Source organism: Lampetra planeri, chromosome 24, assembly GCF_965212315.1.
Source record: "Lampetra planeri chromosome 24, kcLamPlan1.2.h2, whole genome shotgun sequence".
NCBI lineage: Eukaryota > Metazoa > Chordata > Hyperoartia > Petromyzontiformes > Petromyzontidae > Lampetra > Lampetra planeri.
In genome coordinates, this window is record NC_136130.1 from 6540358 (window position 1) to 6554316 (window position 13959).

Here is a 13959-nt window from a genome sequence, read left to right on the forward strand (position 1 = left end):
TAGTCCAGCGATGTGCTGTACTCCTATGAAATGGCCTCAGACGATACACCTGAGACCATTTCATAGCATTACTTAATTAACATCCTCGGGGCAATGGCGTAGTGACTACATTATCAGCTCAGAGAGTGTGACAATCAGTCAGACGTGGGGGCCCAATGTTTGATTTGCGCCCTTTACGGAAGCCAAAAGTCGCTGCTGCTCTAACGAAATGAAAACAAAACGTGAAATGTGAATTGAAAGCGATCAACATACATATGCGCTCACTCTCCTGAGCTAAACGTTCTAACGAATATACCGCTCCATACGGATGGAGACCCTCTTCCGTGGTGACACCACACCCTCGCCGTTGGATGCATTCCACAGATACGTGTCGCTCACGACACCTGGACACCTCCCACCATCTGTATGCGCGTCGGACTCTCTCCGCATTATGGAACACCATCAGTCCCCACCCCTATAAACCCCTCCCCCACCGCCCCACACACACTTTGTGAAGAAATAACGCACAAAGGTGGGAACCGCGCAAGCAGCGGTGTCTGTCGAGAGGTTCTTTCTGAGTTGCAGCGCCGATCAATCCCCACAGTTTGTCGTCAGATGTCACCTCCGTGACTTTAATCCGCCGTTTTGCCTCTTCCTACCGTAATAGATTACAAATTATTTTGTGCAGCGAGCGAGCTTGCCAGCCAGCCAGCCGCAGCGGTTACTAATTACTCGTTAACCCAACGTAGAAAGAGAGCATCATCGGCATCAGCAGCAGCATCAAGAGGAAGGGATCAATCGGAGCGGGTGACGCAAAAACGTCTTGAGATGTCGTTGTCAAAACCGCTGGAGACCGTGTGCGTGTCGCTGGTGATCCTGTGCTCGGTCCACTTCTTCGTGGTCTTGGTCGTGTACTCCGAGGTACCCGCGAAGGCCATTTCGTTCCTGCGCCAAAGAAATCTGACGGACCGATTGGACGCCGACGCCGTGTGGCCCCCTCCGCCGATGAGGAAGACGCACCGGGCGGACCTCGCAAGCGCCACGCTCGGGGTGCAGGAGAACGTCGACGTTTCGGGCCAGAGTCCTCCCCGGGAACCCACGGAGCCGTGTTCCGACGACCCCGCAGGCCTTGGTGAGTAACATCCCGCCCGGCTCGATAACGACAAAAGCAGTAATCATATTTACTTCTCCGACGACTCTTCGCTTGTTAACTATACTCGTAACGACCTACAACGATATTGTAACAATACTTTACTCGCGTTTATATTGCGCCCATGAAGTTCATGGGTGGAAAAAAACCCGATTTTTCCAGCGGCAGGCATCGGTTTTTTTTAGAGCCAATTAAACCGTATTTCTCCCAATCTCAGATGACCGGGTTTAATATAAAAAGACAATTAAACCCGATTGTAAAAAAACAGACTGTGCCACCCTTGATGAGGTTACAATGCGTCTGTGAACTTTACCTCGTCTTGGACGAGGTGAGAGGGGCACACAAAAGATAAGTACACGATACGGTACGACGCAGTCATTGGTAAAACTGTAATCAAATGTTGAACGCTAAACAATGAGTAATAATAACACGATGTGCTCGCCTGTGTGTGTTTGACGCGTTATGATAAAGCTCGGTGTGGTTATTATTGAAGCAACGTTTTTTACTCAACTTTAGAGCATTTCTACGGGGAGGAGGGGCTGAGTGGATATTGTTAGTGCGGATGGCTCTGTATCATACACGGGAGAGTGCAATCATATTTATACGCGATTTCTCCCTGTTTATTTTATTTTGGGGGGGGGGCTATCTATAAATGGACCGCCGTATATAACATCCACGCAAATCCTCCTTTGAATCTCGGTGGTACGAGACCTCACCACGGTGAAAAGACCCCCACGCGTACAGCACAATCCTAGTCCGCCATGATCGATTCACTGCTGGATGAAGGACCTCCCCCAAGCCGTCATTTCGCACGCGAGCTGATTTAATCGCTTCCTGTGGGTGACCTCTAAGACGCGTTCCGTACCTTGGCTGTCACTACCTCATTATCATTCACCATTGGCCATATTTTCTTCTAGCAGCGTCATTTTCTCAAGTTAATATTTAACTTAACATGTTTTTGTCTGTCATTTCTACACGCGGTTAATAAAGGGAATACAATCAAATACCCCCCCCCCCCCATAACCTTGAACAGACTACGACGATCACTCATGCCAGCAACGGAGCATGAGGAAGTGATTGTACACAGCATTATAATATGCATTTACGGCCGAGTCGACTTAGGGGAAGCCCAGAACCGCTTCCGATATTCGTCATCGCTGCTGGACGTGAGCGGCAATGGAACGCGAGTCGCTGCGACATGATATGATATCTCAATATCAACTTCTTGGTTCTTTCGGTAAAGTCACGTAGAAGGGAAGTAATAAAATAGTAAAAATAAAACATAATAAAACAATTCTCACGACGTTTCGGCCACAACGCAAACAGCCGTCCTCGGGTGAAAACCAGATCTGTCGAGGCGACAGCGTCTGAATGAAACAGCACACGTGCTGTTTCATTCAGACATACTTCCCTTCTACGTGACTTTACCGAAAGAACCAAGAAGATGAATCCCTGCAGTCACGAAAGCTTTAAATCGAAAAATATCTCAATATCAAGTTTCCCAAATGTTTGTAATTGTATTTTACAATTGTATTGTCTTGCATTCCCCCCCCCCTCATGTAATCCCAGCCAGAATAAGGATGACTTAAGTCCTTCAATTGTAATTCACTAAACACGATCCTGCCACGCGTATTTATAATCACTGCAGTTTATCGTGCCGATTATTGACTTGCTATCAAGTTACACCGAGTAAATCACACAATGACGTGCCACAATAGCGACGTCATGATTAGACGTGCATTAGAGACTTCGAGAGGCGCAACTTTGGCGAACTGTTAACGCCTCGCCTGGTATGGAGGATGCGGTGGGTTCGATCCCGACCCTGACGCCTGCTGTATATTTGGAGTTTGTGTGCCACTCTCTTGCCCCGCGGTCGCGTGCATTTTTCTCCGGGTCCTCCGGGTTTTCCCCTCCACGTTTAGAATCAGCATCACGCGTTTCGATTATTTGTCTGCTATACATTTCCACGTGATAATCCACTTCGTTGAGCTATCATTTGTGGCCAGATCGCTTCTGAAAAAGTGCTATATAGCTCGGTGGGCCTGATCAGCTAAATAAGAGTTTCGTTTGTAGTTTAGTGAAATAACTTTGAGGAAAATGGCAGTTATTTATTAATTAAATTTTAAGTACCTAGTTGTACCTGTTTGCAACGTCAATTATTGTTGGGGGGGGAGTCCTCAACATTCCATCCATTGCCAACCCCCATGCTAATACCCCCCCCCCCATGCTAACTGAACTACAGCCGTTTGGCCGAGGGCCAGGAGTTGGTTTGACAAGGCAACGTAAGTGAAAAACAACCTCCCTTTGTGCGTATTCAAGTCAAGCGTAGGGGGCAACTTTCAATTTACTAAGTAAGCAGCCACAGGTGAGTAAGAACTTTGTGTGCACTTGTGGATTTTGACGACAGGAGGATTTAAGAATTCGTTAAACAGTTTGACTGGAGAGTTCCAGAGCGCATTTATTATATTACTGTTTTATATCGTTTCTGAGGTATACATTGTATATACATATCGTCCTTGCACTTATATATTACATGTAATAAGAATTGCCGTATTTTCCACTGTAGACCCAACCTGAACATTTCTCGGCCTCGGTCTATCAAAACTCCGCAGTGTACTGCAATGAAATTCAACACAATCTCAACACAGATCTTTATACACATCAATTCATGCTATTCGAACACCTATATATTCATAGCAGCGTTGCCAAGTCTCATGAGAAAAAAACTAGTGGCACTGCCTTTCAAAACAAGCTTAAAATAAGCCGAACAACCCATTTTTAAGAGATAATAGATAATGTATTTATCCAGCAAAGCTACGCTGAGACATAAGACTCGTTTTAATGAGGGTCCTGCCAATTAATGATGAGTGTTCAAACAAATGGGAAGAAAACCGGAGGAACTGCGGAGAAACCCCACGCGTGCAAGGGAGCAACACTATCCCCAGGGTATGGCACCTTGACGTGCACGGGAAGGGAGTTACACCACATTTTTGTGATCCACCAACACTCACTGCCTCAACAACGCTGGATTCCTCCAGGCGTGTGCATAGCCAACCACGGCTGGGCTTGAGAGAGGGTGGAATGTGAAGGTGTTTATAATAACGAAATAAAAATAATATTTTTTTTACTGTTGTAGTTTTGCTGCCTACAACATTAAGTTGCACGCAAAATATTTGTAAAATAAATGTGTGTGTAATTAGGTTCATTTTAAAAGAGGCCATCCTCATGCTCTCCACCCTCCCGTGGCCCCTGTTGCCTCAATGGGGCACAGATTGCAGAACATGTCGGACGTGGAACGTAGGATGTTTTATTTAATTGGACACGCCAGAAAATTCACAACTCGTGGGTGTTTTCTGATATGAATGGCGGAGTTATGTATTTATCCAGCCGAACACCCGTACTTATAAAACAGCTTCCATGGAAACAAATAGTAATACATTTTATTTAAAAAATCTAACTCGCACTTGTTCAGATGAGCGAACCCTCCCCCCCCCCCCCTTTTTCGTTGAACCGTAACACGTTTCACAACACTGACCGTATGGGCATTTAAATGTAGTGCATTATTGTGTTCCGACTTACAAACCGTTCGACTTACAAACGAACGTAAGCCGAGAACTACCCGTATGTTTTGAACTTCTTTCGCACCGTACGTAGCCAACCATGTCAGTCGGAGAGTGTGGATACGAGGATTCTCAATCTCTTAATTACGTGCATAATTAATTAACACCTGTCAATTGCCTAAACCGGTCCTACAACCATTATTATCACCTGTAACACAAAAAGATTCCAAATAAAACGACCTCCAAATAAAACGACCTCCAACTAAAACGAACCCCCGCAAAAAAACCCATGTAAGCTACTTCTAAAAAAGTTTTATTCCGCTTTTATAAAGCGGGCTTGGCAAAACTGGTGCCAATTGTCGGAGTTACGGAATATCTGGCTCAAACACCCCAGGCATTTGGCCACTCGACATTTGATTGACTAACACAGATGTACTACTGTGCTTTATATACACAGTGCTGTTTTTATGCCTATGGTTGGTGCGGGTCTTTTTTTACGTGGGCACTCAGGACCAGTTCAGAAATTATTTGGCACAAACTCAGGCCACCAGGCTCATAGTCCGAGTGTGCCAAGGCTAAGCACTGTGGCAGGACAATAAATTGCAATACTATCTTATGTAAAGTCGTGTAGAATGCTTGGAGCGCGGTTCGGCAACCTGCGACTTTGGAGAAGCATGCGGCTTTTTAAGGACAACTACTTTTATTAAGGACCCCACCGTCTCCTATTCCCGTGCTTTGCGGCTCTTGAAATATCGAGTTGCTTTACCGAATCCGACAAAATGGCTGCTCTTGTTATTTTATTTGCCGACTCCCTGGCCTCGGGTGTCTGCAATAAGTACACGATATAATATGTCATCTTTGACTGGCAGTCAAAATAATGCATTGCCAAAAATGCAATAAACGCAATTATCGAATGAATGTAAGCGTTACGCAAGCATCTGCCCCATCGGGAATTATTGTCAGGCGTAGTGTCCTTTTATACTGTGAAAAACATCCGGAAGTTAAAGAGATCATCATTCTGACTCTTCAGAAAAGTAAGGGTGCTTGGCCACGACACGTTGCGAGAAGGGATTATGGCCTATTGCCGAGACATGCGACGAGGAGATGGAGTGATGAGAATTCGGCTTGTGTGCAGGTGCTCGGTGGATCATTACAGCGCAGAATCGTGAGAGATGGTGACGGCTTTTGGAGGCCTTCATCCAGCAGTGGATAGATCATGACCGATGCTGTTGCTGAAAAAGCACCCTCGGACATATAACTCATGCTAAAAAAATGTGTTGAAAATAGTCGACCGGTTATTGTGAATTAATTTGCTATTATATTTTTTTTACTTTTAAGGCAGTGTCATTGGCAAATGTAATTTATTTGTGCTGATTTTGATTTTAAGGGTGGTAAAACAAATACTTGCTCCCGACAAGTGCATCGCTTGTATTGTAATTCGGCCACAACCTCGGGTGAGCAAGTGCAGTAATAATTCAGGTTTTTCCAGCCCATATGAAATTGTGCCACCTCAACCAGCATTAGAACAGGACTATTAAATAAAAAAATACATGGTTTGTCAGCAAACAGGGATGTTGTTTGTGATATTTGTTGTAAGGCATTCTGAAAACATAATGTGCCTAATATTAGTCCACCTGAATTCTTCCACCACTCAGACCTGTAGCATTTTTATACTCCATAACCAGTTTACGATTCTCTCTCAACCTCTTCACCCGTGGGTAACATCTATGTGGACTCAGAAAGCGATCACTGTACAAATATAACCCATAATGAACAGGGGGCGATGGTAATTGTCCACATTTATGTATTACGAAGAAGCACGCTCGCCTGAAAAATCACCGGTGTTTTTTTCTTTGAAGGTAGTGTTATTGGCGAATGAGAGTTTTTCATTATTCTCATTGCGATTCATCATCATCATCAGCCATGATGAATACACTGCTTGAGGACGGCCTCCCAAAGCCATTGCATCTCACGATTCCGCGATGAAAAAATCCACCGAGTTACCTACACGCAAGCCAAGTTCATCGCTCAATCTCCCAAGATCATGTACATTTCTTGACAGTTTGAAACACATTAAACTGGTGTACGTTCTCCAATCCATGTCTCTCTACGTAATTCCAAGCGTGCATCTCCATGCTTCTTGGCACACTTAGTTTACAGTTAACATGGTAAATATGTATTATCATAATCATAATCAAACATTGGCTATCCAGTGCAGAATAAAGGCCTCTCCATGCTCTGTTCGCCATTGGTTTTGCTTGACTATACTTCACCATGCAGGTCGTGCAGGTTTGTGATGAAGTTGCACAGAACCGGTTAAGATATCCCTCAACTTAGGCTCGGAATCAAACGTTTTTGTTTTCTGTAATGAGCTAAATGCCAAGTCATAATCAGCTGATTAATCCACTGCTGGATGAAGGACTCCCCAAGCCACCACCATGTCTCCCTATCCTGCCATACAACAATCCACCTAGTGCACCTGCCCAGGAGCTAATTTCAACACTCCACCTCCTTTGTAGATGTGCTATACTGAATGTTAATTGGACACAGGTTAAAATAATTATTTTTCCTTCGTATGGTATTGTCATAGCTGCTGGTGACAATCTAAATGTGGTTCTTTTTTGCCGCATTACTCTTATACAGACCGCATTCAATTGTGTGGCTTGCTTTTTGTACTTCTGTAATGTGAGGATATATCCGGCTCACTGACGTACTTCTGTTGGTAATATACCACACACAGTGCAATGCTGTACACCACAGGAACAAACGGATTAAAGCATACTCGTGCCTTATTTGTTACAAAGAGGACTACACCCTATGAAACAGTGTGCATTCAGCAGCTTTCCCCCTCTTTCCTCCTGATGACGGTCGCTTGTGTTGTGATATCGTTTTTTGTTTATTTTATATTTAATATTCTTATTAATTTGTACCTATCTACGTGATTTTCCCGAAAAACCCAAAGAAAATATAGCCCTTTATCAGAAAGCGACCTGGCCAGCAAATGATAGCTCAACGAAGAGACTTATCATTACGTGGACATTTATAGTAGCCAAATACTCTAAAATGTGTGTGTTTATTCTAAATGTGGAGGGGAAAAATCGGTGGACACGGACAAAAACTTCAGGTGACCAATGGTGAAAGAGACGTGCAAACTCCAAATATTCAGGTGTCAAGGTCAGGATGGAACTCAAGGCCTCCTGTTTACCAAGGCAGTTAACATCTCGCCACCGTGGCGCCCTTGCCATCGATTTCAGCAAGGGCTGACATCGATGGCAATGTTGGCAATGGGCCGGTATGTTAGACATGGGTAGCCGGCAGGGCTGGTTCAGATATCGATGGCGAGTGATGTCTGAACCGGCCCTGCTGACACCCATCTCCTTCACCAAGCCGCATTGACCAGCGTGATGATGCATGGTCAAACAACTGCCATCACCGAAACGTTCGTGGAGGCTTTCATCCAGCAGTGGATTGATAAAAGGCTGTGCTTGATTATTGTTCATCCACATCCACTAAATACACTCTTCACGAGACGGAGTAATCGGAGAACATGTACAATAAACTGCGAACACACAGAGTAGTAGACTTTCGTTGAATAACATTTTATAGCAATTTAAAAGTGGCTCTTTTAGAAGGTTGACTACACACCTCAAGGACATTAGGAGCGGTACCATTGACAGGAAATCCAGGCTTGTGATGTGAAAATGAAAGAAAAAAAATGTCTAAACATTATCCAGGCTTGTGTGTAATACAGTACGTGTCAGGCGGTGAGGCAGTCTTTATTGAGGTTAGGTTTTTTTGCTGCTGACAAACACGTTTTCTCAAAGAACGACAGCCCCACGGCAAACGCAGGAGGCAACAGGCCCTTCCCTATAATCCTACCGCTCTAATTCGGCACAAGGAATGCTGCCGTGGCGGTGTTGTAGTGGCCAACAAATTTGACTAGCATTCCTGCTGTCGCTGGTTCCATCTCCCGGTTTCTTTAACCCGTACAGAACAAGGGGGAACGTACAAACTCGACACAGGCGCATGGGTCTGAAATCGAACCTAAGCTCTACTACATTATGCATGCGCATTATGCGAGCCGATTGATCTTGTCCTTCCTGTTAATTGTGTGTGTGGTAATCCCTATTGAAGTATGGTGGCCTGTATAGGCATGCATTTAAACAATGTATTATTTTATGATTCGCTTCAACGCAGCACTATCCGAACAGTTACAATTATTTGTATTCCTTTCAATTTCGATAGATTCTCTAATTAGTCTTGGCCAGTCGTAACTAGTTTTGCACAGAACTTCAACATTATCAAAATTAATTGTGTCCTTTTTGGCACGCGTGTTCTGCTACTTTTGACAGTTTGGAAGTATCTAATATTTATTTGGTCTTCTTTTAGTCTCGTGCTGATCATTCGTCCTGTTTGCCCAACATGGCATTTGTCACAAGTGTACATGCAATGGACAGGAAGGACAAGATCAATGGTCTCGCATAATGTGCGTTGACTCATTAATCCCCCCCCCCCCACGCTTTGCGCAAGAAGTGCACACAAGTGTGGTCACCACATCTACGCCTCTATATATAAAGAACGAAACAGGTGGACTTCTCTACAAATCGGGCTGTCGCCTGATGAAGCTAGTTGTAAATACTGGCAAAACGTTGTGCTCCGATTGTAAATGTTATGGATTGGCTCTCCAACACATTGGTGTGCTGTACTCGTGACGAATTGGCACGTTCTATTTACGTGACAACCCTTACTAGTTGGATGTGTCAGGTGGTGGCGGGTTTAACGACACATATTTACGCGATCTAACCCAAAAAAACCCTCTTATGGATGATATTGGTCGCGAAAGCCCACGTGTTAAACCAATCTCAAGATGATTGACCACCCTAGTTCAGTAAAGTCATGGCCCTGGGCCAGAAGTGGAAATTCCACATTCAAATGGCAAGGATAATTTCTCATAGGTTAACCACTGTTTATTGTTTCCATCCATGAAGGGGTACTCATTTTATGAACCCCAGAGAATGATGTGCTGAATCGACTGAACTCGCACGCCTCTATTTGTGACTTGAGGACCACCACGCTGTCTGACTGCAAAATGGATATCCATCAACATTTACTCTGTCATGGCTTGGGCAGAGGCCTTCATCCATCAGTGGAATGATCATGGCTGGTGATGAGTATTTATGATAGGCACAATGTATGGAGCAATAATGCAATAGTCAGTGCCTTGTGCTCTGAACCCAGAATACGGGAAAATCTTTAAAATGCATTCATAAATGATTCATCTTTATGTTACCTGGAGTGTTTGTAAAAGGTCATGTTTGTTTACTTCACGTTTATTTAATAACAAGTACATTGTCAAAGAACAACGGTTAGCAGCTTCCACATTCTGTAAAAACAACTTTTATCTCACCCCTCAGCATTACAATGCAAATGTAAGTCGATTGAAATAGAATTAGGTTTGATACTGGTGACAATTACTGTATTCAGTAATCAACTACTTTATTGTGATTAATTACTCGTGCCTTTGAAGGCGAAAAACTCCCTTTGAGCAACACCCAATATGAAGCGGCTGATGACGCCGATGATATCACCATTTGACTCTGGGAAATCAGCTTTTTGGGACTGGTGCAATTAGTTACCGCTTTGTGGGGAATTAAACAGTGGTTGTCCTATGGATAGACTCAACCTCGTCATAGGAATGTGGAATCTCCACCACTGGCTCAGAACTGTAACAAGATATGAGCACTGCCTTCAATGCTCATTTGAATAGGAAATCACTTAGGCTTGTTGTTATAGCAACCGATCTGAATGAAATCTGATCGTGTTGTGGTTCACATTGGATTATAAGGTGTGTTTTGCCAATGAGTGATTGCCCTTGGGCACATCCTGTATTTGGATCTCCCACACACACACACTGGTAAACACAAAATAACAATTGCGGGTCATTGTGGAGAATAAAAGTAACATGCCATCATCAGCAGGACAAATGCCTCTTTCACAAATCTGCCTTTCCACATACAAATGTACATTTACACACAGCCTTCTGGTACGGTACTTTTCAACTTCAGTGTATCATCAGCAGAGTCAGATGCTAATTATTGTTTTGTGTCACGTATTATATGAGGGTGCCACAGTGGCGATGTTAACTATTTTGCCTGGTATACAGGAGGTCGTGGGTTCAATCGCGACGCTGACGCCCGTATATTTGAAGTTCGCATGTTTTCCCCATGGTCGCGTGGATTTTTCTCCACGTCCCCTGGTTTTTCCCCTCCACATTTAGAATGAACATGCGTTTTTAAATGTTTAGCTGCTATAAATTTCCACACAATAAGCCACTTCGTTGAGCGATCGATTGTGGCCAGGTCGCTTCTCAAAAAGAGCTATATAGCTCAGTGGGTCTTTTCTGGTAAAATGTAAATAGTTTCGTTCATATAGTTTTACATCACAAGCACCCATATTTAACAGAGAGGAAGGCTTCCTTGTCTTGTGATATCTGTTAGGTTACCAGCACCAGTTCCAGCAAGCCGTGGGACGAGGACTTGACCACATTTGGCCGCCTCTTCTCCTTTGGCTTTTAATTCGCCTTTGTTTAAACTGAATCCATTCGTTATTTTTGTTGCCGATGAAACACTGAATGTTGAAACCAGCTGATGGTTTTCTTGTAATTGAACCCAAATGTTCTTGGATCTTTCGGTAAAGTCACGTAGAAGGTACACAACACAAGCAGCCGTCCTCGGGTCACCTGAGGATGGTTGCAGGTCACCTGAGGACGGCTGCTTGTGTTGTGGCCGAAACGTCGTGAGAATTTAATTGTTTTATTTTTATTATTTTATTATTTCCCTTTTACGTGACTTTAAGGAAAGATTCAAGAATATGAATCCCTGCAGTCACGAAAGCCTTAAATCGAAATTGAACTGAAATGCTGCTGAACAAGTTCACTCCCATAAGGTTGTGTGGCTGATCAGATACAGACAGTCCCTGGGTTATGGAAGGGTTGCGTTCCCATGAACGATCTGTAGCCCAAATTTTCCATGTCGGAAACTGAACAATTTTACCCAAAAATCAAGAAATTCCATTTACCGTAATTCTGGTGAAGCTCGAGTGAGACGTAAGACGGCTGCCCGCCTTACACCTCCTCGCTCCGCGGTATTCATCCACAACCTTTCCGCACTGCACTACTTGTACTTAACGTAACTAATGCAAACATTTCCGCGTATTTTTTTTTTTACATGATTTATAGGGAGCATTTCCGTAAAATCGGATTTCCATAAGTCGGGTCTTCCACAACCCGTTGACTGTATATATAAAAAGAAATGTTTTTACGTGGAACAACATATTTTGGAAGGTGTATTATTTGCTTACTTATATTTGTTACTGAAGTAAAAGTTCGGTACAATCGACCATTGCAGTTTGAGAGGATTCTCAGCTGCAAGCAACAGGAATTTTACGTAATGTTAACTCCATGTAGTGTAAAACGAACTTAATTTGTATTCTCACAACACTCGTTCTCCTTGGAGCTAATCGGATTTCTAGTTTCTACAAAAAAAAGGAATGCATTCCAATGCAGCAATTGCACAAACAAAACCAATGACCTCGTCATTTTGAAGTGGTTCACACAGTGCCATATGAAATTACCAAATTCCTCGCAGCTGCTCACGCCATGGCCGATTTGATATGCTAAGGGTCCAACTTCACCTTAACCCGCATTGACCAGCATGATGAAGTATGCTCAAACCATTGGGAGAGGCTTTCACTATGTATCAGATTGACAACGTGTTTTATTTTTATTACATGTTTAAACCCATTTAATCACATAGGTCACAATAGTGAGCGTAAAAAACTTTTTCAGTTATAAGGCTCTAAAATATTTATTGACTTATGTATCAATGCATTTTCAGCAAATATTGAAATAATAAAGGGTCTCAATGAAATATGTGCAGTGTCACATGTTTAGTGTAAATTGTCACATAATCAGAGCTGTTTACTGCCTGGGTGCACCATGAGAAGAGGATGGCTGCATCAAAGCTCCCAAACAAAAGGTTACTAAAGTATGTTAACATAAAGATAGGACAAATATTTTTGGTACACATCATTTTTAAGGTGTCTAGTATTGATATATGTGTAGTGCTTGAGACACGCGTCACGCGCTGGGTCGGTATGCGTGCACGTGGCGGACAGTGAGGGCAAACGAGGACACAGGGCGCTGATTGGCTAACCGTTGTTGTTGTACAAATTAAGGTGGTGTGATAGTTAAGGGGGCCGCAGGTGGCCGGGGGTAATTGAGGACGCAGGACGTTGATTGGACGAGAGGGGTTGTTGTCTGAGATTGGCGCCGGCGTGTCTGGAATAACAATGCCACGTGGCACCGAGGGCTGGGGGCGAATGGCGTCGCGGGGGATGACCTAATTAATTAGGGGTAATTGGTTCGGGGATGAAGGGTGAGATGGTGGAGTGAAACGGGAGTTGGTGCCTGGGACGAGAGACGAACGGATGGAGAGACGGAGCAGCGGATAGTGAGTACAGCATAGGGTAGCAGTGGATAGAGAGATTACAGCATAGGGTAGCAGTGGATAGAGAGTGCAGCATAGGGTAGTAGCGGAGTAACGGAAACATCAATGGAGAGAGAGACGACGGAGAGTTACGACGGAGTGAGATGACGGAGAGTTACGACGGAGTGGGACGACGGAGTTGATAAAGAGCAGCCGAGCTGGAGAGAGAGAAAGAGAGTGGAGAGGAGAGTCGCCGGAGGAGCAAAGGGGAGCGAGCGAGGCCAGCGGAGCGCAGCGAGCGAGCGGAGGAACATTGAGTGATGTTGCCGGAGAGTTGTGGGTTGGAGTGTACGGAGGAACATTGAGCAGTGTTGACGGGTGAAATGTGGAACTATATAATTAAATAACTATCCGAGGAAAGACAAGAAGCTGTTGTGTCGGTACGAGCACTACATATGAATTTGCAATTACCATATTTCCCCACATATAGCCCTCATACGCATATAATCCGCAGACGCATATACCCCGCAAAAATAGCGTTTTGTGTAAAACAAATTTCAGATAGCCCGCACCTCCATATACCCCGCATGCATTCATATATTTAACGTCGTTACCGAGCTTAATTCCATCATATTAATACGAAATTTACATTTGTAATACATTCCACTATCAATTGTTAACATTAAAATCATAACGTGCACAAAGAAAACAAACTAACCGGAAACGAGTGAACTTAAAACATTAAATAAGTAACAAAGTACATATCCAATAAATAAGTAACACA

General features: G+C 43.8%; 1 protein-coding gene across 4 annotated transcripts in view; it reads left to right on the plus strand.

Moving 5' to 3' along the window:
- Positions 1–513: 513 nt before the first annotated feature.
- LOC144726680 (beta-1,4-galactosyltransferase 2-like) overlaps positions 514–13959 on the plus strand; it is a 40687-nt gene continuing 27241 nt past the window's right edge. For 2 of the 4 annotated variants that reach the window (XM_078605468.1, XM_078605470.1), the window contains exon 1: positions 514–1111. In XM_078605468.1, the coding sequence (XP_078461594.1) occupies positions 808–1111 (304 nt within the window). In that variant the 5' untranslated portion in view covers positions 514–807. The remainder of the gene's footprint in view (positions 1112–13959) is intronic. The other 2 variants (XM_078605471.1, XM_078605469.1) reach the window with 1 other exon arrangement.